The sequence below is a fragment of the Oryzias latipes genome, chromosome 1 (assembly GCF_053564925.1).
Source record: "Oryzias latipes strain Hd-rR chromosome 1, Olatipes_Hd-rR_3.1".
Taxonomy (NCBI): domain Eukaryota; kingdom Metazoa; phylum Chordata; class Actinopteri; order Beloniformes; family Adrianichthyidae; genus Oryzias; species Oryzias latipes.
Genome location: NC_136237.1, coordinates 732,319 through 759,847, shown reverse-complemented (window position 1 = coordinate 759,847; position 27,529 = coordinate 732,319). Strand labels below are relative to the sequence as shown.

General features: G+C 44.3%; 2 protein-coding genes and 1 non-coding gene across 15 annotated transcripts in view; all 3 read right to left on the bottom strand.

The window, feature by feature from the left end:
- Positions 1-411: 411 nt before the first annotated feature.
- vps37a (VPS37A subunit of ESCRT-I) lies at positions 412-11,992 on the bottom strand. Its single transcript, XM_011493612.4, has 12 exons — positions 11,483-11,992; positions 9,974-10,048; positions 8,032-8,149; positions 5,078-5,181; positions 4,744-4,975; positions 3,688-3,758; positions 3,396-3,523; positions 3,234-3,292; positions 3,090-3,158; positions 1,605-1,748; positions 1,445-1,533; positions 412-1,346 (listed from the first exon to the last, which is right to left on the bottom strand). Exons 1-11 carry the CDS (start codon positions 11,587-11,589, stop codon positions 1,453-1,455), a joined length of 1,188 nt encoding a protein of 395 aa, XP_011491914.1. The 5' UTR covers positions 11,590-11,992; the 3' UTR covers positions 412-1,346; positions 1,445-1,452.
- Positions 11,993-15,281: 3,289 nt separating this feature from the next.
- Positions 15,282-15,497, bottom strand: LOC111948369 (small nucleolar RNA U3). The gene has a single exon (XR_002874350.1). It is a non-coding gene; the product is annotated as a small nucleolar RNA U3 (small nucleolar RNA).
- micu3a (mitochondrial calcium uptake 3a) overlaps positions 15,282-27,529 on the bottom strand; it is a 46,608-nt gene continuing 34,360 nt past the window's right edge. For 10 of the 13 annotated variants that reach the window (XM_078945903.1, XM_078945949.1, XM_078945867.1 and 7 more), the window contains 4 exons: positions 23,007-23,115; positions 22,773-22,930; positions 17,802-17,866; positions 15,282-17,449 (listed from right to left, as the gene is read on the bottom strand). In XM_078945903.1, coding sequence (XP_078802029.1) covers positions 17,443-17,449; positions 17,802-17,866; positions 22,773-22,930; positions 23,007-23,115 — 339 coding nt within the window. In that variant the 3' untranslated portion in view covers positions 15,282-17,442. Of the gene's footprint in view, positions 17,450-17,797; positions 17,867-22,772; positions 22,931-23,006; positions 23,116-27,529 lie in introns of those variants that run through there. The other 3 variants (XM_078945789.1, XM_078945832.1, XM_023951856.2) reach the window with 2 other exon arrangements.

Below are 27,529 nucleotides of genomic sequence, written 5' to 3'. Positions count from 1 at the left end.
GAACCGGGGGCCTTCTGCTGTGAGGCAAGAGCGCTAACCACTGCGCCACCGTGCAGCCCGTGGTTTGACTGTTTCATGTTCTTCAAAAAGGATTTTTCCTGCAAATCTAAACTGTTCATAATTTTCTCCGTTTTTTAGCATCCTTACCTTTTTGTTGAAAAGCTCATTTTGGGCTGAAATGGAAAAGTCTCACATGGATGTATTTGGAACGCATTTAAATATACATTTGCATGAACATGTCTGAGCGCCTGAGCCAACTGTGGGTTCCAGCTTCATCATCCATCCATCCTCTTCCTCCCATGCAGAACCGGCTCATGGGGGCAGCAGTCTAAGAGGTTCAGACCTCCCTCAAACTTTATCACTTAAAGTAAACTTTTGTGTACCATCATCATTCATCAGGACACTGAAGAGCCTTATTCTAAATGCTTTATTATGCCAACAGATTAAATAAGAACATATAATACAAGGTGTCTGAAATTGATCATAATATAGTCTATTATTAACATTTCAATACAGTATCCAATGTCACTCGAGTATTACTTCAACCTTCAAATACTTAACCGTATCCCATTTGTTTGTGGCTGGTAACCACAAAGAGATCAACCGTCACTGTGCATCAGGAGGAGGCGTTCGGCGTGTTTGCATCCACACAGACATCCTAAAGTAAAGGAGACGGCCATGTGGGCGACGTTCGAGTCCCACGAACTCAGATGATTTTCATGACAAAAACGTACATGTTTGGGCTTTAGCCAATAAAAACCCTTTGAACCCCATTTCTTTAGCAGAGTAACCGAGTACCCCGTCCACATGCATCCATCCCTTCATCCACGTCTCCTGCAGGGTGAAGGGGGGGGGCTGCCCCAGCAGGTCATGAAGCCCCCGCTTCAACACGTTAAGCCCCATGATCTTCACCAAACGCACAGAAACTGGTTCAGGAGACCCTCAAAGTGCAAAAGCAAACATTTCCATCGTTCTGCCGTTAAAACGTTGGAATCTACAAAGCTGAGAGAAGACGACACACTAGCAGGAAGAATTTCATCCTGATCATGAGAAAACCAAACAAACCTTATGTGAACGCTGTGGCATTGAGGCCAGCAGCTCAGTGTGATCAAATCCCAAAAGCAAACTAGACTAAGACGTCCAATCAAAAAGCCCTCTACAGCGTGCTCATTCCACAGTGGGGTCACCCTCACGTATGGCTGCTGTTCTGCCTCCTGATGACCCTCTTTCCTTCTGAGATGTTCTCACTGCCATCCTTCTCTTCCTGTTTCTGCAGACCTCAGAGTCTTCCAGCTCCAGTGCAGTCCTTTCCTCACTGGCAGCATTTGGACGATAAAGCATGAAAGCTGCAAAGCAGAGAGCAGGACGTGGAAGGAGAGGCACGTGAGAACAGCAGCCCTTTCTGTCCTTGGAGAAGGTGGTGACGGCGTTGGGAGTCGTCTACCTGGTGCTCTAGTCACCGACAGGAAAAGGTCCGTGTGTGTTGATGCACTGCTGCAGCTTCTCCTCTTTGGCCCTTCTGCTGTGACAGAGCTGCAATGACAGCAGAAACTGTTGGAACCAACCGAAGCACCGCTTCCAGAAGAACTTTGCCTTTCTCTCACCGTTCTCTTCTCCATGAAGCTAGTCAGGAACTCATCAATTTCAATGCCCCCCTCCAGGAAGTTCTCTGCCGTGTCCTCCGACTCCTCCTCAGCCTGGTGGGCGGCGACTTTTAAGCGGGCCTGCAGCGTGCTCAAGCTGCAGCTCTGTTGGAAGGTCAGGTCATTTTGCAGGCTGAACAGGTCTTTCTTTTCTTAATGAACTTTTCTTGATCTACGGCAGAGGTGGACACTGAGGGCCGCATTCCTGCATGTTTTCCAGCATACCCTGCTCTGGCATGTTCTAATTGGCTGGACACACCTGAACCAGGTAATCAGCCATGAGTAGGGCAAGACTATCTGGAAATCATGCAGACACACCGGCCCTCGAGGCCTGGAATTGCCCACCCCTGATCTACGGGTTCCATGCATGGAGCCGTGTCACGGAGTTCAGGTTAGAATTATGAACGCCGAGTCGCCTCTACTTGCAGTTAACTGCAGACGCCGATTGATTTACCAAAGACAGATTATGTGTTTTTGCATTGTATGTTTGTTTGTCGTTGTGTGTTTACACCTAACATCAAAAAGACAACATCAGTCTTCTGAAACCAGAGGACAGCACATTGAGCGGTCCTTAATGCGTCCACGAATGCGCGGCAACAGCTAAACTTCTGCTTCCTGAAAGATGGAGTTACAGAAGAAGTGATCAGTCACCAGAACCCAGGAGAGAACCTTTGGGATGTGGTGGAACGGGAGATCAGCATCATGGATGTTCAGCAGACAAATCTGCAGCAACTATGATGCTGTCATGTCAACATGGACCAAAAGACTCTGAGGAATGTTTCCAGAACCGTGTTGTATCTGTGCCACCAAGGATTAAGGCGGTTCTGAAGGTTAAAGGGTCCAACCCGGTACCAGCCAGGTGGAGGCCCCTGAGTGTGTTCATGTATGTACGTTGTGTGTTTTTTACAGAAATGTTGAGGTATTCTTGATAACCTTTAGGTCTGCATGTGACATGTTAAGTTGCTGCAGTCTAGACACCGTGAACAAAGCAATAACACGTGTCGTTAACACGCGTGTGGAACCTGATGCTCTTCACGTCAGGACTTACGCCCGCCTCAGCAGACATGCATGAACCCTAAAGAGCCAGACATTTTCACGGTTTTGCTATCGACGCTCCAGACTGGAAATGACTGAACGGTCCCAACATCCAACATGGAAGTAGCGGCACTGCAGTGAGTATAGCGCGGCGGTGCTGTGATACACTTCCTGCCATGTTCATCAGAGGGTCCGAGCCAGGCCAACACAGGACCACGAGTCGGTTCTGGTGACACCACGGACCTGTCGGCCCGTTCAGTGAAACGCTAATCTGCTCCGTGAGGCAAAAGCAGACGTTTCCTCCACGTCTGATAAGTGTGGACACGCACGCTTTGACAGATGCATAACTCTACAGTGGACGGTTTATTAAGGAAGGAGAGTCCAGTCTGGTGTGACGGCTGCAGAGGTTACCTCGCTGAGCTCATGCTGTCTCTGCATCTTCATCTCAAAGGCCGTCTTCATCTGCGTCAGCTGCTCATACTGTCCAACACAAAGAAAGACACGGCGTTAGGAGAGGACAGCAGCAGGACTGCGTGTCCAGTGAGTCTGGCTGACCTTGTTCAGCATCTCCTGTCTCTTGTCTTCTAGCTGTGGTTCCATCTGGAGGTTTTTCTCTGCCGGTGGGAAGAGTGACATGTTTTTGTGAGCTGCATCACATCCCAGCTCCTTCCTGCAGACTGGAAGGCGGTTGGCGTCCAGGGTGGGACAGGAACTTACTGGCCATGTCTACTATGCTGCTGATCAGCTCCTCTTTATCACCCGTGACTTGTTTGAACTGTGGCAACCTCACGAAGAACTCCAGCAGGACGTCCTCGTTTTCAGACATGTCCGACAACTGGTTCAGACTGGACCAGGAGAAACCCCCCCCACACACAAAGACGCATGAACTACATGTACAACTAGGATTAAAGACTCAAACATTCTCCTGAATCATCCCCTCCTCCACATGCTCAAGTCCTTTCCTACGTAGTGTTTGATTTCAAACCAGTGATGTTGTGGGACACTTTACTTCATGTCAGGAAGTTCTGGGAACGTCTCGGGAATCTCAGGCATCTTGTACATGTGTCCGTTTAGTCCGGCCTGAAACACAAAGAGAAGATCCTCCACTTCAGATCTAAGTGAACACAGCAAAGACGACCCTTTACAGCATCCTGGCATTCCAATGAAATGAAATGAAATGAACCACCAGAAAAGCTGCCAGGATGTAACCGCTCAAAAAGGTCTGACTCTGTGTTGGGTTTAGACTTCTCCCTCTCAATCGTACAGATTCCTCTGCAGTGTCAGAAGGTCAGAGGTGACTTTTGTCCTCACAGATTTCAGGCTGGATCCGTTAGGATCTGGTCACATTCATCATGCTGGGAGCAGAGAAAGCCTTCCATGTGATCCCACGGTCACAGGAAACTGATTTATTACAAAGGATCCTTTTTCTTTTACACATTAAAGTCCCGTTCTGATCACCTTTGATCTGGTCTCAGTGACCTTTTAATGATGATGAGGAAGATGCTGTTTGGAGCCAAAATCTAAAAACCTGTCTGGTTTTCTAGGACAGAGTTTCTGCAGAGCAGCAGGACTTCATCGAAAATTCCCTTCTGAGTTGAGGGCGGCACTGTTGTTGCAGAGCAGGTCCCCCCTCATTTCCCATCATCCCTTTGTTTGCATGCTCTCCCGCTAGCTTACAGCCCCTCACACCCCCAACCTAACATTAGCGGTTCAACAAAAACATTTCAGATCCATCCGTCCGTCTACTTTAGATCCAGATTCCAGCTCAGGCCAGGAAAACAAAGACATTCATGGATCTATTTGTCTGCAGGTGGATGATCTGAAAGGGGCGGAGCTTGGAGTCTTTGGCCCGCCAATAGCAGCTGCATCACTGCTACAGGCTTTTCCAACCACACTCTTCCTCTGCTCCAATTCACCACGAATTGAACAAAGAAATGCTCAGAAATGCAGTTTGAATCTTAAATTCTTTCAGAAACGTCCTCCTCCATCATGAGAAAAATGCTAAAACACCAGAAACAGCGTTTTCATGGGAGTGGGTCTAAACCCAAACGTAGCCCATCTTTACCTGGGATTCTCCAGTTGGAACCGGCAATGGCAGATCTGTTATCAGTCCATATGGGGCCACAGCTCGAGGGGGCCCATGAACCATATCCACTCCTGTATGTGACATGGGGGCCGGTGCTGGAACTGGTCCCGGACCCGGAGACGGAGTCTGACCGGGCCCCACATGGTGAGGACTGTAGTGGAAAGCCTGAGCGGGGTAGGGGGGGATGCCTGCTGGTTTGTACAGACCGCTGCTGCAAGACGGAGGAGAAACAAACAGGAAAAACTTCAACAAACTAAAACACGGACAGGATGTTCCAGTTCAACATCAAACTGCTTCTGGGAAAAAAACTTACTATGGAAATCCAGCAGAGCTGCTGGACATCAGCGCAGGAGGACTCTTCCAGAATTCATCAAGGAGACTCTGAATCACTTTACCCAGATCAGAGTGCATCCCGAACTACAAACACAAACAAAACTCTTCAGGACATGAATCCGTCCTCTAAAACAGGGTTTTTCAACCTTTTCTGAGCCACGGCACACTTTAACCTTGTCAAAAATCCTGCGGCACATCAGCATCCAAAAATGTAAAGAAAAAGGAGAAACTCATAGTCTGTATTGATCCACAGTCCTTCCATGATCTCACATTCATTTCTGTGATAATTGTGGCAGAAAAAGCTGGAAGCTGCAGCTGTTTTTTCTAAAAAATGTAATAAAAGTTAAGTTAAAATATTTCAAAACTGGTGGATGTGTGTTCGTTGTGGTTTAAGACTCATTGTGCGCTGAGACGCTGTCACTTTAACCCAATGCATCATGGGAGATGTAGTGATGGCAGACAGGCTCTCTTCTCTGAGCTTCATGGTTTTGTTCACCTGTTCCACGGTCAGACTTCCTGCTTCAATAAGTCTTCTGATCAACGTTCAAATGTGTCAGCAAGTCTCTCAATCCTTTTGTTTTAACACGGAGAGTGAACCACAAATGCATTTCTAAAGAAAATAGATCATTTTTTTGCCTTTTAATCAGAATTGTTCTCTTCAAGCTGTGAATGCAGACATGCAGCAGGCGGCTGCCAAGGGACCGAACTGCAGCTGCTCTATTCCCGTGTTCCGCCGCGTAGCTCAGGCCTGGGCAGACTATCTTTTTTCTTCTTCTTATTGATTGGAATAAACGATCCGAACCGTGAATCTCAAACCGTGACACGATCCAAACTGAGTTTTATGATCCGTTGGTCCCTAAATATGAGTTACATTTTGCCCCGATATTCACAAAGCTGCAGCCGTGTTTAAGCTAGAAAAAAAAGAGTCCCATTCAAATCCTTATAATATAATGTCAACAGGTTCTCCCAACAGAGAAGCTCTTCCTGATATTCTGCTTGGATCTTCTTTCTCATCGAGCTGTTTTCATGTCATCACAACCAAAGTCTGACGGAAGGTTTTCTTCTTATTTGTCGCTGTTTTATAGCTGTGAATGAGAGTCTGAATGCAGACCTGAAAACAAAAGACATCTTTGTATTACATTTGCCTAACAGAACATCCTCCATAACATAGAAACCAAACAGGTCTGACCGTCTGAAGGCCCATGGCCCCTGAGTAAGAACAGGTAACATGTATTTGAAACAGAATGAAATCAAATGCATTAAGTATTTTTATTTTACTGTGTAACAAAGGAAATAAAGTCAAATGTAAATCAAACAAAACGCTTGCTGAGTGCAGAAATGTGTGTTTGTAGCAGCAAACGTTCTAATGCTAATTCTACGCTCAGTCTCATGGAGCGGAAAAGAAACATCAGTGAGGATGTTGCAAGAAGACCATGGAAAACCTGTCCGTGTATGCGCACACATCTCCAAATGGCATTTTTCTTGACTTCTTCTGCATGTTCTTAAGCTTTAGTCACATCCATCTGTACGGACGTTGACCTGTACGGGTTCTGCAGGTTTTTGGTTTGTCAGGGTCTGTGGAGGGTCGTAGAGGAGCAGCTGTATTTTAAGGGGAGCGCAGGTGTGCCTTTCAGTTCCTTGGTGTCTCTACCTCCACCTCAAGGGACGTCATGAAAATGGAACGTACCATTGTGTAGTATTTTCAGATAATGGAAGTTAAACACAAGTATGACGTCCAGGTGATGCTGCCGTACGGTACCTTACACCACTCTAGTCCTTAGTGAGGTGTGAGCTCTGGCCCCTTACAGACTGCACACAAATGCTGCACACACGGGGTGTGCACGTGATCCATAAGTGCACGTAGGATGTCTGTAGGACGTCCACACAAACTACACTCGGTCTCTTTTCTGACAGTCAGGGTGTAGCAAGGAGCGTGCACGTATCACGTGAACAGCACTAACGGCTCGTTGAACAGTCTGGGATTAAGGCATGCGGAGCAGATCTAGTCACTGCAGATTATGCAGAGCAGGTTTAGTGCACGACAACCAACAGTTCCATGGAATCTATATTTCAAGATGGACTCCTGGGTTTGTCTGCAACATTTGCCTCTTTTACTCTGAAAGAAAAAAAGTTTCCAAATACATAACTTTTTTGTTATTTTTGTTACCCTAGGGGTTCAATTAAGCAGTAATTTTGACAGCATTTTAGCATTTTTTGTGGCTGGGTGGCTCGGTTGGTAAGGTGACAAGCTACCATGCAGGAATCCAGGGTTCGATTCCCGGAGGGGAATAAGCAGTGGTACTGGGGGGCAATTACCATATCAATGGCGAGCAGTTAACATCACCCAGTGGGGGTCCTTAGGCAAGGCCCTTAACACTACTGCCTCCCGAGCGCGGTTCAGCTGCAGCTCACCGCTCCCCCAGGGGATGGGTCAAATGCGGAGAAGAATTTCCCCATTGAGGGATGAATACAGTATAAATTTATTTTTATTCATTTTTTTATTTTAACCCTCACTAAACGATTCTGCAAGTCGTCCCACTTTCAAAAGGTCATAGAGCTCTGTAATGATGATTGTAGATCCACTTCAACTGTCTAACTGGAGCTCTCTGATCTCCATGTAACTGAATTCAATCATCTCAGTGAATGAGTCAAGAATTGAGAAGAATGCATGTCCAGAGGATGTCAGGCCAGAGACAAAAAGCAGTGAGTCATCAGCATAGAGTGAAACTCACACATCTCTTTGGTTTTCTACGGCAAACCAAAGAGGACTAAAAGGACAGCTCTGTTTGTAGGTCAATGCAGATGAAAAATACGAGAGTTCAACCTTTACAAAGGTCTGAGGCGGGGCTAAAACGTCCTGAGTATTTTGCCCATGTCTGTAATGTAAAGGAAAGCCAGTCGCACTCCACCCCATCAAATGCATGCAGCACTTACATTTGTGATGAGAGGGCTTGAGATCATGGTTCCATTGTTGCTGTCCACTAAATGATGCCCCACAGGGGGGTAGACACTAACCACTGGCTTTTCCTGTGGGAATTGCTGTGGCAGCAAACTGGAAAACAAAGGACAAAAGGCAGACATGTTCATTTGTTAGAAAAGCTCCAAGCGTGCGCCCCGTCGCTAGCGCCTCATGTTTAAATCTTCTAAAGCTGAGCCGCACAACCATTGAGGCAGTAAACAGATCCATCAGAACCAAATTAAAAAACTGGTTCTGTCCCTTTATCACACCAAACGCGATTCACTCGGCAAATTCGCCTTGGCCGCCTCTCCTTTGCCACGTGACGAATTCTGTGTTCGGCGCCTTACCAAAAATGTGTTCCTAAGCTTCCCACTGTGGCCACATGTGGGAGGAGCTACCAGCTATTGTTTTTGGCCTGATAGCTACGTGGAGCGTTGTCTGTGTTTATTTCATTTAAACTGCATGGAAAATGGTAAATAGTAAACGGCGTATACTTATATAGCACTTCTCTACCTTTGTTGAAGGCCCAAAGCGCTCTACATTCACACACTGGTGGCGGCTCCGCTGCCGAACACAGGCGCCAACCTCCCACCAGAGGCAAGGTGGGGTTCAGAGTCTTGCCCAAGGACACTTTGACACATGGGCAGGCAAGGTTCGAGGAATCGAACCTGCAATCTTCCAATCGGAGATTGACCGCCCTACCACGGCCACCCCTGATCACGTTAATTGATTATGAAGAGCTCTTCACAAACATGGGTGATCGCGTCTCCGTGTCTGGGATCATTCAGATTCTCCACGTTCGGTGAGCTTCTCTCCCGCTGCTGCGTCTGAAAGACGGCCGCTTCTACCGTGTTTCCATCTCTCTGCCTGAGTTTAAAGGCTTGCTGTCCCGCATTAAGCCAAGAGGGAAAAATAAAAACAAAATAAAATCAGGGGACTTATTTTTTATTTCGCCTCGATGAAAATAAGACAAATATAAAGTTCAGGAGGCCCGAACAGGCTGGCTCCCCATCCCGCAGCGGCTCCCTGTCTGGCCACCAGCTCGCCTCATAGGCCATTAGTGAGATCCATTTGCCCCATCGGCCTTGTGACAGACCGTCTAGGGTGTACCGGCCTCCCCCAACAAGCTGAGATAGGTTCCTGAAACCCCACCGAAAGACCGGGTTTGGAAAATGGATGGAAGTTCAGGAGAACTATGGATGGATCCACTATACTGGATGTGTTTTCTACCCGCTGTCGCTAAAACCGTTGCGTACCCAAAGTTGAGACCCTTGTCGGATGCAGCCTCAAATCTGAGATGGAGCCGCTGCCAAACCTTCGCGCTGCGCCCGCCACTCGAATCACGCCACAGGACCTCAAATTGTGTCTGTACCATTGACTTGAAACCGGCCACCTCCGCGGCGCAAAAGGCGTTTGGTGTGAACGCAGCTTGACAGTGCCGGCGAAGGAGGGAAAATATAAGCTTTTTAATGAACATTAAAAAGCTTAATTAGTAATAAAAACATCTACATAACCAGTGATATAAAACGAAACAAAGATGAAACTCCAATTAAGTATAATCATAACTTTTCTCAGTAAAAACCAAACTACAGCATTTTTACATTCTTTTTTTTAGATTTACTCAAAAAGTAAAAGCAATTCATGGAATTGAAGAATGAAGTTAGAACTGTAAGTAAAAGTGAATTCAGCATTTCTTAATGAATGGTTTAAACCCAGCTCCTTGGAGAAAGACTAGCACCCCGTTGCATCTTCTTCCAGTTGTATTCTGACTACTTCTTTCTAAGCGTTGCTGTAAACTGGGTGAACTGCAGCTTCCATGTTTTGCTGATGACAGATTCCTATTTGCTGGCTTTGATCTGAACATGAAAGCAGAGCAGTCATCTGCCGTAGGGATGTCTGTGTCACGCATGTACTCACATGTTGACACTAATGGTGGAGTTGTTGACTGTGAACGGTATTCTGTACTCCACATCCTTCTGGATTTCTGCCACACTGTGGACAAAAGAATACAAATGTTGCTCTTCAATCTTGATTAATTATCCACATTTGGATCAGTGAGGAAAAACTGTACAAACGACTTAAACTCCTAAAGAAAGAAAACTGTTCCTATTGTTGGTGTAAGATTTCTAAAAGGTTTAGAAAGTGTCTTAAAAAAGGACAGAAACTTTCCTCCAGACAGATCAATTATGATCATTATTAAAGATCAGAGACAGTATAACTCAAGAAGCTGGGAAGCTTTTTTCCTAAATAATACTTATGGAAGGAAGGATCTGGAAAGCCTTTTATCAGCTCCTTTAAACATCTTTCATTTGATGCTGAAACAGATTTGATTTCTGTCCTCATGAGGACCATGACGTTGTATTTCCAACACTTAAACGCACACATGGAATCATGGGTGGAGCTTCTAGAAGGATCAACAGGAAACTATCAGTCATGTTACAGATTCAGAGGTTATTCTGAGACTTCACTCTCAGAGAAATGAACGTGTGATTTTACGTTACAGGAGAGACTTGGAGCGTGTTTCTGAGCTGCTGCTGTGTGGTTTTTACCCGTCACACATGCGTTGCACATGCTTTAACGGTAGAACAAGCATGCATTACACCACATTTATCTGAGAAACGCTGCAGAACTAACATGGGATTGTGCAGATTCCCAGCACAGTGTGACCACATTGAAATGATTATGTACAGATGTTTACATTTCAGAACAACAAAGAGCAGACTAAACTACAGAGAGGTGTGTTTCTAGGGGCAGTTATTGAGTGTTGAAAAGATGCTCCCTGTGCCGACAACACTCTAGTAAACAAAAGCTAAGACTTTAATCCGGAACAACAAGATCCCCCTTCAGACTCCACGTGTGACCAAGAGTGGATCGATCCCAGATCCGGTCACGCCGCTGCAGCATGTCCAGTCCCATAACTTAAGATAATTAGACATTAAATCAAAGATTAGTTGAACCGGAGTGGAAGGAAGAGAATTTATATAATATATAATAATTTAATCATTTTATTACATGACTTATCATCCAGTTCATAACTTTTATCACATATTTACGCCTTATTAACACAGTTTCAGGTCATTAAATCCCCAAACACATCACATGGAAAAGGTGAATTACGTCCTAATCATGTAAAATAGACATATCCTGTCGAATGACCAAGGTTGGTATTCCCCCTTCTGCTGATTGACAGCTGTCCTTCTGGTTTAAAGAGTGTTTATAAGTTCATTATTTTAGCAATTGCCCGGAACGTGACTAATGTGGAACGGTCTCCGTCCAACCACAGCTTTCATGTAGATCCAGAGACCAGTCTGGCCTTTGTTTCTGGTGTTTTGGACCCTAACAGCGAAAGCAGAAACATGACGAAAACATTCGACCACCGTTGTTCTGGACCCGGAGGAAGGCTGGACTCTGGACGGTTCGGGTTACCTGGGGTGAGCGGCTTTGAGGGACTCGACCTGCCGCTGTCTCTGCTGCTGCAGGCTGCTCACCGGCAGCGGCCCGGAGCCTTTGGACGCGGAGAAAAGCCAGTTCATTCTCTGCGGGGGGAGCCGCGGGCTGAGACGGGGAGCGGCGCGTGAAGGCCGGCGGCGCAGTCAGCATGAGCGCGCGCGCTGAGGATGTGTGATGCTAACTCCTGTTAGCAGGCTGAGCGGCGTCGGCGTTCCCACCAAGCTTTCTACTTTCTCTTTACGTTCGAGAGTCTGCCGGCATGACCTGCTCTAAGAACAAACACGTCACTTCCTGTGTGTCTCCTGACCGTTTACGACAACGACGTTGTTGATATTCATAGAAAAGGAGAGTTTAGCTTAAATAGCAGCTTGGCCAACTTATTTACGTCTCACGCCTGACAGGAAATTGACGTAAAACGTCATTTCCGGTTTGATCGATTTCTTTTTCAAAATAAAATCCTCTTGAGTGCGGTTCGTGTAAAGCAGCAGTGTGTTATAGGTTATGTATGTTAATCTATTTGTTCAGTCCAGCATCATTATTTGCCCCAGTGCCCTTCCTGTGATGAAAGTGTGTCATAGGGCAAATTCATGAACTTCCTCTGTATCAATAAAGTAGTTTTCATGATACCTTGACAGATGGTAATCGATTGAATTATAACAACTAACTGCATTGTTATGGGACCCCACCCCCCATTGAAAATATAGTCTATATATCATTCATTCCTTTGTTGGCTGATAAAAAAATATGCAACTGCAATGTGGCTGATGGTCTTTAATGACTTTTGTGATCAAACTCTACGGTTTTTATTGATCACATGAACTGGTGTCACTCGTGGTGTAAATTGCATTTACTTATAGAGCTTTTCTACCTACAAGGCCCAAAGTGCTTTACAGTCACACACTGGTGGCGGCTCCGCTGCTGAGCACAGGCGCCCGCCTACCACCAGAGGCAAGGTGTCGTCAGTGTCTTGCCCAAGGATGCATTGCCTCATGGGCGTGCAAGGCGGGAATTGAACCTGCAATATTTTGATCATGGGTCGACCGCTCTACCGCTGCACCACAGCCACCCTATCTGTTACGCCCCCTTTGTGTCTAGGGGCACCGAGGCGGCATAACATAAAAAAAGTAAAGTTTTCGGCTAATAAGTTGACTGCAACACAAAACACCAAACGAATGTCTCCATAAAAATATGACAAATTTATTTACAAATAAACAACCAACAAGAACTAAAAGTGAAGCTTAAAGGCTTCAGGGTGAACCAAGGACAAAATAACAAACAAAACCCCAACTAACTGAAACATGTAACCTTACCTGTACAAAGGAAAAGGAAAATAAAGACAAACACTAACCTCCTTAACCGAACAAAAACAGGAGAAAACATGTACTAAAGAAAATGGCAGTTCACCCCTACAGCTTCACTTAACAAATAACTATAAACCAAAAGATTAATCACAGTGTCCATCCAGGGGGGTTTTCCAGGAAGCATGTTTAAACTAGCCTGACATTAAGCCTGAACTCTGGCTGAAATCCGCCTGAACTTGCTTACTCTGGGTATGTCTGTTCCAACAGACCGGATATGAGTTAGTGTAATTACGCTCCACTTGGTAACCCTGGGTTAATGCTCGTGCACAGCAGGTACATAAAGACATTCTCAATGGATCGCCGATTTCTGGAGTCACCATGGAAACGCGTGGAGAAAAAAAAGAGAGCGATTTACTTTCGATTTTAGTGACGGCGTATGAAGATTATAAGACCATCAATAAAGTAACACGGCTGCATCCTCAGCAAAAGAAAGAGTTTCTGCTTGGAGAAAAAGAACAAAGTAAACGCACGAGTTTCTATCTCATTTCTATTTTCATTGTGACGCACACACACACAGATTAAAAAAAAAAATATATATATATATATATATATATATATATATATCGATATATATATATATATATATATATATATATATATATATATATATATATATATATATATATATATATATATATATCGATAGATAGATATAGATATATATATCTGGGCGGGATTACTTGAGTAGTGGTATTCTGGAGAAATAGCAGGGACTCTGAGAAGAACTGGAGAAAGCCTGGAAAGTGAAGGTGACAGTGGTGGTAATTGGAGCACTGGGGGCATTAACCCCCAAGCTGGAGGAGTGGCTACAACAGATACCTGGAAAGACCTCAGACCTCTCAGTCCAGACAAGAACAGGAACAGCTAAGAGACTGCAGGACCCTCAAGCTCCCAGGCCTCTGGTAGAGGACCCCAGCTTGGAGGAGAAACCACCACGGAGGGGGGAGAGGGGCGTTTTTTATATATATCCAGAACCATCCAACAATGTTCATATATGAAACAAAACAGACTCTAATCATTTATCCATATACTATATCTCTGAATTAGTCATTGCACAGGACATGACATCATCCTCTCCCTCCCTCTCACTCATGGTGCAAAAAGAATTAAACATAACAGGACAAATTACTAGACAAAACAGTAAAACAGCTAAACAACTAAACACATTTGGTCAATAACCCACACTTGGACCCAAATCCGTCCAGACAGGCAAAGTGAATGGTATCCCACAATCCCTTGTGGTGCCGATCTAACAGCAGCACCAAAGTTACACCTAGTTAATTGAATTAATTTGAATAAAAGGAAAATAATTGTCCGATAACTACGTGTTTTTTTTTAACTGACTGAACTAAAAAAAATGATTTATCTTAACTGAAGCAAATAATGAAGTTAGATCAAAGTATAAAGTTTCTCTTTCCAACATCCATATGTGGTCTTATCAGCCTCTCATGGTGGAAAAAGTATTATCTGAGCTTCTTCATCCACTAAATCATCTTCAAATGGACACGCCATGCTGCTTCACCTCTCTGAAAACAAACTAACCTTCAACTAAACCTGCTCCAGACCAGGTTATGTTCAGAGCATGGGTTGCTATGGCAACTTGACCTACCCTGAAACATACCTCCATTTCTGGAACCGAAAACTGAGGTTATCAACTTCCTTAGCCTCAAACTTACTGTTGGACACACACACTAATACACACACACACTCTTAATACACGTACACCAGCGGTGTCAAACATAAGGCCCGTGGGCCGTATCCGGCCCGTCAGATGGTTCAATCTGGCTCAGTCATGAAGAGTAAAAATTATAAGAATGTTTAAAAAAACAAGCACGTTTCTAGTCCATTCCTGTGGCGAGTTATGATTTTTTAAAGAAATAACCGAAATGCGCATTTCCGCCCCTAGGGGGAGCAAAGGCTGAGCAAAACAGCTGAAAATGCATATCTTTGCATCTGCCAAAAGTGAAACCTAACGGCTCTGTTGTCTGAATAAGATGTAGTGTGGTTCCCCACAAGCCCCACTGCTGTTACATTGTTACAAGAATGATCAGTAGTCACACACTAATAACCAAAATGAGTTTGACACCCCTCACGTACACACTCCTAATACACAATCCTTCTAAACACACTATATAGCTGACAGTGGAGTTTTCTCAGTGAATCTAAATTAGACTTCAAAATATTTTCCACATGTCATTGATGTTTTCAAAATGACTCAATCTCAATTTTGGGAGAAAAATCTGAATTTCATTTATTATGAACCTACAACAACTGAATCAGAATCCAGGACTTGAGGTAGATGTGAACATTCCCAAGAACTGCAACACTGTTTAATCTGCGAAGGTTTAGTGATGCAGCAGAACAGAACTACGACCCCCACTGACTTCATATTTTAATTTAGACAGAAGGCGGGAACCACTCTGATCATATCCTCCTCGCCATTGTTCCACAGGAGAACAACGAACGATCATCAATGGAAGGAAGCCTGTGACGTCAGTCACTACTTCCTCCCCGCTTCACGCTCAGAGGAGAATATCACGACTCTTCATCGTGGTTAGCGAGACCGATCACTTTAGAAACGCATTTCTCAAGTTAGAAACTATAGAAATGATCCCTGAAAGTATAGTCTTAACGGAAGAGCGGGTTCCACCAGGGGGTAGTTTGAGGAACAACCATTCTGACGTGCGGTTCCGTCATTTACCCCAGCACAACTAATGCCACTGGTTACCTTTACCTGGATCATACCTAAGGTTCTGATACTCAGAACAACTGCAATCCAACGGAATGTCATGTTTTAACACAGCACATTACGACCCAGAATGCTTTGCGCGTCCCGGCACACATTGCATTTGCTTTAGATGATAAAGTATGATTTAAATGAGCTTAAACATCGATCTTTGTCTAGACCCACAAATAAATAAAATAAACTTATCATTTCGCCCCAAATGTAAAACCTAGTTTTGCTTTTCTTCCTTTTTTTTTTACAATTTTCCAGGGAAGCCGGTGTTCGCAATTTAACGGTCCTGAAGAAACAACGGCAGAGTAGAAGCGTTCCGGGCACAAAACTCCGACTCAACGAGAAGGACAACACAAATATGAATGTATTCACAGTTCATAGAAACAGACCACGCTAAAGATTATTCACCGATATAGTTATACAAATGACTGGCCTTTATATTATTAATTATTATTGTTAATTCGTTATTTACTGACGAGGAAACGGGGGGAGCAGTTAGACTGAAGCAACACTAGAGGGCAGCCTTTCATGAATCACCCACTTTGGCAGTTTTACTTCCTTTATAAAATAAGCCAAATGCGCTATTGCTATACTTTTTATTCCGAATTTTAGCGAACAAAATACAAAAATATACAGACTGTGAGTGTGCAATAATCTGAAAGCACACTAAACTGTATGCTACAAGCATTATAAGTAAAAGTATAGTATATAGTGTCCATCTCTTAGCCTTATTGGCTAATAATAGCTTAATTTCTTAAAACGTCACCAAAGCTTTAAGGACATTTGTAACACTTACCTAAAAAACGATAAAACGTTGCTTTATTCAATGAACAACGTGAAGGTTTAAAAGTTTGTCTCTGTGACAACGACAGGTCTGCGTCCCTTCAAGTCTGGAAGCTTCTAATGCGCATGCTCAGAGATCAAAGCAGGAAAAATCCTTAAATGTGTGCTAAAGCAAATCCTAAAATGTTCTTATTCAACTGAAAACCCCAAAGCATGATTTGGGAAACGGTGGTTTGTTTCTGGTCCACATCAAACCACATTAGGTAGCAGTGAAGATTCAAAGTATTTACTGTTGACTTTCTGAAGTTTCTACATCAGAATCCAAGATAAAAAGAAGAAAAACAATGTGGAGGTTTAAAATCACAGCAAACAGTTTTATGAACACTGGAAAGGCTTTATTTCATCACAAAAACACACCTTCTGTTGGACACTTGTCATGCTCTCAGTTACAGTAATTATTGGATATATGCTGTTATAATCCGTTTTAGCATCAGCATATCAGTGTGTGAAGATGTAGGGAGAACGGGTCAGAAAGCGCTTTGGCCCTTTAGACGAGGTGATGTGATCCAAACATGCCGTCTGTCAGTATTACAGTCTAGAGAGGAGCAGCTCACTTCCAGCTCAGTAACACAACATTTGATTGGTTGAACTATCAGCACAACAAAATACAAGTTTCTAAACATTCATATAATGTTATTGCTCAATGAAGAATCACATAACATTTAATAATATTGCATGTTTTTTTTTAAATTACACATAAAGCACGAGAGAAGACGTCCATCGGCTGAGGCCTTTAGTCTGAGCAAACAGCATCTAAAGGAGGATTCCTGCAGACGATGGGAGAGCCGTGGTCACAGCGTCCATGCATTACGTGGATTTCTGTAGGTGACCTCGGCTGCAGACGGGTGCATAACACTGCCTCCTGTCACAGTCAGGGCTGATGGCTGAGATTGAAGTCTGTTTGTCTGGTCCTTCTCTGTGGTTCTGCCAGGCCTGCTGCACACGTCTGCTGGACTCTGCACAAACACCGCAGGAGGAGGCGTGGCTTCAGCTCTTCACCTGGTGAAGCGACAACAGTCACACCTGCGGTTTAGTTAGCAAACATCTTCGTTTCAGACCCCAGGCAGGCTGCGAAAAGCAACCAGCTTTTGAGTGACAGCACCAGACGTTACCGGAGAGAAGCGCGTTTTCATGGAACAAGGTGTCGTTATTTAAGGCCACAATTCATTTCTACAAAAAACCGACAGATTCCCTCCGTATGACTGAACATTCCTAAAATATAAGCAGCCTTTGCATTAGAGTTTCAAAAACGTGTCTAATGAAACAGCTGATTTGTATAAAAGCAGAGCTAAAACAATCAAACTGAAATGTGATTGAATACATTGAAGTGACTGTATTTGTTAGTGACACTCATCTGCTGGCCAGCTCTTTCTTCAGGCAGGATCTGAAGGAGGTGGCTCTCTCCACCGATCTATAGCTCTGAGGAAACCAAGACAGGAGGAAGAGGAAGAGGAAGAGGAAGAGGAGAGGGAACCAAGACAGGAGGAAGAGGAGAGAAGCACCAAACAGATGAGTGCAGACAGGAAAAGCATCAGAAGACTGTTGGTCCAGGAGACAAACAACTAGACACAGGAGATGAGTTTGTGATTTACTGTCACTTTGAATGCACTAAATGCAGTTGAATCATTTCTACTGGGAGCCGGTTTAGCTCGTGCTGGTTTGCGGCGCCCTCCGTCCGTGAAACCAGGGTTCGAATCCGGGCTGCTTCCTGTTCCCTTCTCCACCTCCGTGCCGGCTCCAAGCCCGGTTTGAGAAGGTTGCGTCAGGAAGGGCATCCGGCGTAAAACATTGCCAAGTTTACCATGCGACTTGTTCGCTGTGGCGACCCCTGATGGGAGAAGCCGAAAGAGGAAGAAGAAGCTGCTGCTCTGAACCGTGAGATTCCTGCACCGTCAGCTGGAGGGCAGTGTTGTCCCGGGGACTGCTGGGTAATTTGCATGGAGGTTCTCAGTTTCATTTACAGTGCATCCTTGAAGCGGTTGGTTACCAGTCACATCTGTCTTATCCGTATGACACATACATTCTGGTTCTGAATCAAATTCAACTGAATGATTAAAAAATGTGGCATTCTCTCTGTTATTGTTGGGGAGTTTAAACATTCAGATTTTTTACTTCCATTTTGACCAACTTTTTGGTTTTGACGTAACAGACAGCAAATACTTTTTAAAGAGTACACTGATCTCTACAGTACTTTTGTCTGTACTGCTTGTATCTATCCTGAGTTGATATTGTGTTGGTTACATAGATGTGAGCCTCTTTAGTAGAGCTGGCTTCATTCTGTTGATTAATCCATCTATAAAAGTAGAGATCGATCTTTTATGCCTTTCTTTTCTGGTGACCTAACGCATAACACCAGTAAAGCAAAAGTCTCCTAGCTTGATGCTAACGTATAATGGAATTTCCCATAGGACGGCTAATGCTAACGCTCGGTCAAGCTAAACATACATGGATGACTAAATGAACACGTTTATAGACTCACAGGCAGGAATTTTACAAACTCTGCTGAGGAAACGTGTTTTTAAAGTAACCATTCGTGGTCTAAAGCAGCATTTTGCTCCATTTTCTGGAATAACGTGTAATGTTATAGTGAGAGCTCCACCTAGTGGCCAAACTGAAACGCCTCCAGGAGACGCTGATCATTTATTTTATAATAGTCAGTTTAGAGCCTTTACCATGTTTATGATCGGTACATTTTCTCCTTCAGAGAAACCATTCAACACTGTATGGTGTTAACAATCTCACTAGATTATTATTTCACTGATAATATTTACTATTTGTGAACTGTGTCAGCTTAATATGAATATGTTCAAAACGTCTATAGATTATTAATGTATTTCTATACAAACATGTCTGAAGGTGTAAACTCAAAATCGAATTGAATCGAGTTGATTGAAAGAATCAAAGACAAGAAATCAATTCTGTAAATTAAAAGTGAGAACAGGCGCTACTCTTTATGACATTTAGGAGGACTGAAGGAGGATGGAAAAGGCTGTCTGACAACGCACAACCATTCTGACAACGCACAACCATTCTGACAACGCACAACCATTCTGACAACGCACAACCATTCTGAAAACGCGCAACCATTCTGACAACCCACAACCATTCTGACAACGCACAACCATTCTGACAACGCACAACCATCCTGACAACCCACAACCATTCTGACAACGCACAACCATTCTGACAACGCACAACCATTCTGAAAACGCGCAACCATTCTGACAACCCACAACCATTCTGACAACCCACAACCATTCTGACAACGCACAACCATTCTGACAACGCACAACCATTCTGACAACGCACAACCATTCTGAAAACGCGCAACCATTCTGACAACCCACAACCATTCTGACAACCCACAACGATTCTGACAACGCACAACCATTCTGACAACGCACAACCATGCTGACAACGCACAACCATTCTGACAACGCACAACCATTCTGACAACCCACAACGATTCTGACAACCCACAACCATTCTGACAACGCACAACCATTCTGACAACGCACAACCATCCTGACAACGCACAACCATCCTGACAACCCACAACCATTCTGACAACCCACAACCATTCTGACAACGCACAACCATTCTGACAACGCATAACGATTCTGACAACGCACAACCATTCTGACAACGCACAACCATTCTGACAACGCACAACCATTCTGACAACGCACAACCATTCTGACAACCCACAACCATTCTGACAACGCACAACGATTCTGACAACCCACAACCATTCTGACAACACACAACCATTCTGACAACGCACAACCATTCTGACAACGCACAACCATTCTGACAACCCACAACGAGTCTGACAACGCACAACGATTCGGACAACACACAACCATTCTGACAACCCACAACCATTCTGACAACGCACAACCATTCTGACAACGCACAACCATTCTGACAACGCACAACCATTCTGACAACCCACAACCATTCTGACAACGCACAACCATTCTGACAACCCACAACGAGTCTGACAACGCACAACGATTCGGACAACACACAACCATTCTGACAACCCACAACCATTCTGACAACGCACAACCATTCTGACAACGCACAACCATTCTGACAACGCACAACCATTCTGACAACGCACAACGATTCTGACAACCCACAACCATTCTGACAACACACAACCATTCTGACAACGCACAACCATTCTGACAACGCACAACCATTCTGACAACCCACAACGAGTCTGACAACGCACAACGATTCGGACAACACACAACCATTCTGACAACCCACAACCATTCTGACAACGCACAACCATTCTGACAACGCACAACCATTCTGACAACCCACAACCATTCTGACAACGCACAACCATTCTGACAACCCACAACCATTCTGACAACCCACAACCATTCTGACAACGTACAACCATCCTGACAACGCACAACCATCCTGACAACCCACAACCATTCTGACAACGCACAACCATTCTGACAACGCACAACCATTCTGACAACCCACAACCATTCTGACAACCCACAACCATTCTGACAACGCACAACCATTCTGACAACGCACAACCATTCTGACAACCCACAACCATTCTGACAACGCACAACCATTCTGACAACCCACAACCATTCTGACAACCCACAACCATTCTGACAACGTACAACCATCCTGACAACGCACAACCATCCTGACAACCCACAACCATTCTGACAACGCACAACCATTCTGACAACGCACAACCATTCTGACAACCCACAACCATTCTGACAACCCACAACCATTCTGACAACGCACAACCATTTTGACAACGCACAACCATTCTGACAACGCACAACCATTTTGACAACCCACAACCATTCTGACAACCCACAACCATTCTGACAACGCACAACCATCCTGACAACCCACAACGATTCTGACAACGCACAACGATTCTGACAACGCACAACCATTCTGACAACGCACAACGATTCTGACAACGCACAACGATTCTGACAACCCACAACCATTCTGACAACGCACAACGATTCTGACAACGCACAACCATTCTGACAACGCACAACCATTCTGACAACGCACAACCATTCTGACAACGCACAACCATTCTGACAACGCACAACCATTCTGACAACCCACAACGAGTCTGACAACGCACAACGATTCGGACAACACACAACCATTCTGACAACCCACAACCATTCTGACAACGCACAACCATTCTGACAACGCACAACCATTCTGACAACCCACAACCATTCTGACAACGCACAACCATTCTGACAACCCACAACCATTCTGACAACCCACAACCATTCTGACAACGTACAACCATCCTGACAACGCACAACCATCCTGACAACCCACAACCATTCTGACAACGCACAACCATTCTGACAACGCACAACCATTCTGACAACCCACAACCATTCTGACAACGCACAACCATTCTGACAACGCACAACCATTCTGACAACCCACAACCATTCTGACAACGCACAACCATTCTGACAACCCACAACCATTCTGACAACCCACAACCATTCTGACAACGTACAACCATCCTGACAACGCACAACCATCCTGACAACCCACAACCATTCTGACAACGCACAACCATTCTGACAACGCACAACCATTCTGACAACCCACAACCATTCTGACAACCCACAACCATTTTGACAACGCACAACCATTCTGACAACGCACAACCATTTTGACAACCCACAACCATTCTGACAACCCACAACCATTCTGACAACGCACAACCATCCTGACAACCCACAACGATTCTGACAACGCACAACGATTCTGACAACGCACAACCATTCTGACAACGCACAACGATTCTGACAACGCACAACGATTCTGACAACCCACAACCATTCTGACAACGCACAACGATTCTGACAACGCACAACCATTCTGACAACGCACAACCATTCTGACAACGCACAACCATTCTGACAACGCACAACCATTCGTACAACCCACAACCATTCTGACAACGCACAACCATTCTGACAACGCACAACCATTCTGACAATCCACAACGAGTTTGACAACGCACAACGATTCTAAACAGAACTTCATTCGCTGTCCGCCATTGCACCGCTTTGGACAGGACAGACTTCTATTGTATTAATGAACTTTGAACGGCTTTGGAGCAGATCGAAACTGACTCCTAGAAGTCACTGTGACCTTTAACCTTTCCATTAAGGGAGGTCACCGATACCCCCTCGTTCATGGACATCAGGGTCATGTCCTCTTCATGAAAAGGAGCAGATTCCTGGCGATCTGCAGACTTCTGGTCAGAAGTTGAAGCGCTTACCCTGGAGCCCCTGTGCAGTCTGTCCTTCATGATCCCGATGAACTCCTTGTAGGAGAGCTGGTCATCGTGATCCACGTCAAAGATCTTGAAAATGGTGTTGACCAGGTGCCGGGTCAGCTTGAGCCCCGTGGCCACATACACCGCTCTTCCAAACTCATCTGATGGGAAAACAGTGACAGCTGCTCCAAAAACTCCCTAAACTCCAAGCACCTGCTTCTGCACCTTCATCCTTACCTTGTCCAATGGAACGAGAGGCAAAGTTATACATCTGCATGGCAATGGCAAAGTCTTCAAGGTTGTTGAGAAACTGGAAGAAGGACCGGAACTCATCGAAGGTGATTCCCTGAAACACGGACAGAAGCTGCCAGTGAATTTACAAGGAAACACGTAGAAAAAGCCGTGGAGCTCAAAGTTCAGCTGTTTTTAGATCCAAACTTCAGCTTCGTTATTCTTGGTGACAGCAACTATCAGAATCCATTTCATTCTCGTCCTTTTTGCAGACACTCCACAGAGACCACGTACTTAAGGTATGACAAGGACAATGGAAACACTGCAGAGATCATCATCATCAAAGCAGACTTCTGTAACACAACAAGGACACACAATCCAGTACTCTGATGTGCCCGTCCCAAGTCTGGGTAAATCCAGGAGGGTTTATTCAGGAAGGGAACCAGCCTCCTATCAAACATGCACATCCAAAGGCGTGGCCAGGGGGGTATTCCAGGAAGCATGTTTAAACTCCCCTGACATTAATCCTGAACTCTGGCTGAAATCCGCCTGAGCTTGCTTACTCGGGGTATGTCGGTTCCAACAGACCGGATATGAGTTAGCGTAATTACGCTCCACTTGGTAACCCTGGGTTAATGCACGTGCACAGCAGGAACCTAAAGACTCTCAATGGATCGCAGATTTCCAGAGTCACCATGGAAACGCGTGGTGAAAAAAAGAGAGGCTATATTTCAGTGAGACGGAGTCTGGGATTAATGACGGCAGTTAAGGATTATACGTCCATCACAAAGTAACACGGCTGCATCATCAGCAAAAGAAAGAGTTTCTGCTTGGAGAAAAAGAACAGACAAAGTAAATGCACGAGTTTCTGATCTTATTTTCATTGCGACGCAAATATATATAACTTATCCAACCTTAATGAATTACTTCAATTGATAACAAGTAAAAATGAGTTACATTTATTCAACCTAATTTCTTACGTCTATCCAACTCAATACAACTCAAATTTACATATTTATCTAACTAAACATCATATTACTCTATTTCAATTAACTGTTTTTCCATCTTAATTTATTGTAATTCTTGAACTCTCATATGTCAAAGTTTGAGCCGGCAGAAATGCTCATTTGTATGACAATAAAATGATTGAAACAAAATGGATTTGCAACATGATGTCATTTAACCATTTCTCTGAATTTATCATTACATCACAAAACACTAGTGGTGCTAAATATCCTCATCCTCCTCTTCCTCCCTTTCACTCATGGTGCAGAAAGAATTAAACATAACAGAGTAAAACAACTCGGCAAAACACAGTAAAACAGCTAAACAACTAAGCACATTTAGACAAAAACTCACACTTAAACCCAAATCCGTCCAGACAGGCAAAGGGAATGGTATCCCACAATTCCTTGTGGTGCCAGGAATTAATTGAATTAATTTGACTGAAAGTGAAATAACTGTCTGAAAACTATGTGTTACTTTTAAGCTGACTTAACTAAAAAAATTATTTATCTTAACTGAAGCAAATATGGCCTGCACGGTGGCGCAGTGGTTAGCGCTCTTGCCTCACAGCAAGAAGGCCCCCGGTTCAAGTCCCAGCTGGGGGACATGAATCAGAACATCAATGGGGCCCTTTCTGTGTGGAGTTTGCACAAAAACATGCTTCATAGGTTAATTGGTCACTCTAAATTGTCCATAGGTGCGAGTGCGAGCATTCTACCCTGCGACAGACTGGTGTCCAGGGTGTCCCCTGCCTTCGCCCACAAGTGGCCAGGATAGGCTCCAGCAGCCCTGTCACCCCGTAAGGGAAAAGCGGAATAGAAAATGAATGAAGCAAATAATTAAGTTAGATCAAAGTATAAAGTTTCTCTTTCCAACATCCATATGTGGTCTTATCACCCTCTCACGGTGGAAAAAGTATTATCTGAGCTTCTTCATCCACTAAATCATCTTCAAATGGACACGCCATGCTGCTTCACCTCTCTGAAAACAAACTAACCTTCAACTAAACCTGCTCCAGACCAGGTTATGTTCAGAGCATGAGTTGCCATGGCAACTTGACCTACCCTGAAACATACCTCCATTTCTGGAACTGAAAGCTGAGGTTATCAACTTCCTTAGTCTCAAACTTACCGTGGGAGCTAGCATAACCTGCTTTCTGGAATACCCCCCAGCTGTTGATGGCAGTGTGCTTGTGGTCATTGGGAGACGGAAATGTAGGACTTCAGGGGCCTGTTTCAGAAAGGAGGTTCAACCAACTCTGAGGTTAAACTTGAACTCTGAGTTGGTCAATCGAGAGCTTAACAACTCTGAGTTTTCTGTTTCAGAGAAGCTGATCCGAGTTAGATCAATCAACTCTGAGTGGACTGATTCGGAGTTTAGCGTGCGCACCGCGACTATAAGAAGCCATTTTTAATGGAGCGCAGATATTACGAGTCACCATGGTAACCGTGGAAAAAAAGAGGTCTGCGTATTTTTCTCCAGCTGAACTTGACGTGCTGCTGCAGAGTTACAGTCAATATGAGCACATATTCCAGAAGAAAAGCAACACCGCTGCATCTGCAAAACAGAGACAGTTAGCGTGGAAAACATAGCTGCTCAAGTTAATGCCTAAGTTTGCATTTAAATCATTGGTATAAAATATTGGCTGCAATAACTTTTTAAATAGCGTAAGGTGTGAAATAAAAAATGGGGATATTTAGGTGTACTTTTGAAGTGTTATTCCTGGTGTAATTGCATGAAATGCTGCATAGTGTACAGAACCAATCTGGGGGGAAAATGCATTTAACGTCGGTAATGTTTAGAGGACTTTTCTGTTAACCTTCCCCTCTTGCAAACGTTGGTCAGTTTAATATTAATCCATGCAATTGTGTTTTTAAAAGTGAACTTTTGTCTACCCTTGTATTGATCAAGTGGTAAAGGTTTATATGGGATTAAGAAAGTAAGCAGTGCTAGCAAATTGTGTTTCCAAAAAGTAATTGTTACATTAATCTAATCCAATGTCCCTGATTTCATTTTCATGTAGATGCAATCCTGCAGGAATTAAAAGAACATGGCAGCAGCTAAAAATGAAGTATAAAAACATAATTCAATCAGGTCAAATGTGAGCATGTCATGGATGTAGGCTTTGTTGACAATATTTGACATATGAAACATCTACATAGCAATACATATCTAATGTTGTTTTCATTCTGTATATGTAATTGACTGCAACGAAAAACGGTAACGCTCAAACAAAAACGTATGGGGAAATGACAAAAAAATCAAGTCTAGGTCTCAAAATCCTCGCATGAGGTAAATGTAATTCTCTACGAATTAATGCAGCCTCCTCGTCTATTGGGTCCTCCAAAAGAACAAGCCATTCTTGTCACTTAGACCGTCTCTGTGTGACGGACATTTGGGCAATGAAGGTTAAAGCGAAAAATACCGCTTCGTCTTTAAAAAGGGGAGGGGACCGGCAGAAACCTTGAGTTTAGAGGATAAAACCTGCTCCCGACCAGGTTAGGTTCACAGCATAAGTAACCATGGACACTGACTCCGAGTAGAAGTTACCTCTCTTTCAGAAACGGGTTTGACTTACTCTGCTTTCTCAGGTTTAACAAACCTCCCATTCTGAAACGGAAAACCCAGGGTTTCCCTGATTTCAGGGTTAACGCACTCAGAGTTTACACTTAACCTCCTTTCTGAAACAGGCCCCAGAAGATGAACCCTGACTGAAGGAACTCTGACAGGAAACTGGCAGGTTGGCCATTATGATGACAAGAAGATCACCTGTGTGTTTAAGGGTTTATTCAGACTGGGAGAACCATTTGTTCTGGACTCAGTCCGCTTAATTCGGTCCAGATCGAGTCCTAAAACTTGGATTTAGTCTGTATTCAGACAGCCGTCAAGCAGCACTTCCTGTTTCACACAAAAGCTTTTGAACAAAACACGGTGACTGAAGATCTCTTCACTCATTGGTCAGGAACTATGAGGGCGGGGCAAAGCAACTGTTTCGTTCCTTTTCTTTTGTGTTTTGGTTCTCTTTTTGTTCTGTCATGTTTTGAGTTCAGTTTCCTGTTTTATTTTGAAAGGTTTCCTGTTTTGTATCGTGGTTTGGAGTTTTACTTTGGTCCCCATCTGCTCTGGTTGTTTCCACCTGTGTCTCGTCTGTCTATGCAGGTCCTGTCTTTCCCTTCCTCCTGTGCTGCTCCAGAGTTTTGCTGTTCCCCTTTTCGAGTGTTTCGAGTTTCCGACTTTCTAGTTTCTGGTTTAATAAAATAAAAGGACAGGACTTCCATAACTTCTGCCTCCAGCTGCTGTCACGATGGGGGGGGGGGGGGGGGGGGGTATGGAAGTCCTGCGCTTTTATTTCATTCAAACTTGAGATTTCTCTGACCAATTCTGAACGTCTGTGTCAACGTCTGGTTCAACACTTGTTACTTTGGTCCGGTGGAGGCGTGCCGCACAGCGGTTACCGAGGGGACGGCGGCTCTGAAGGTTCGCTGATACGAGTTTCTGACGTGTTGGGAAAACAGTGAGAAGTG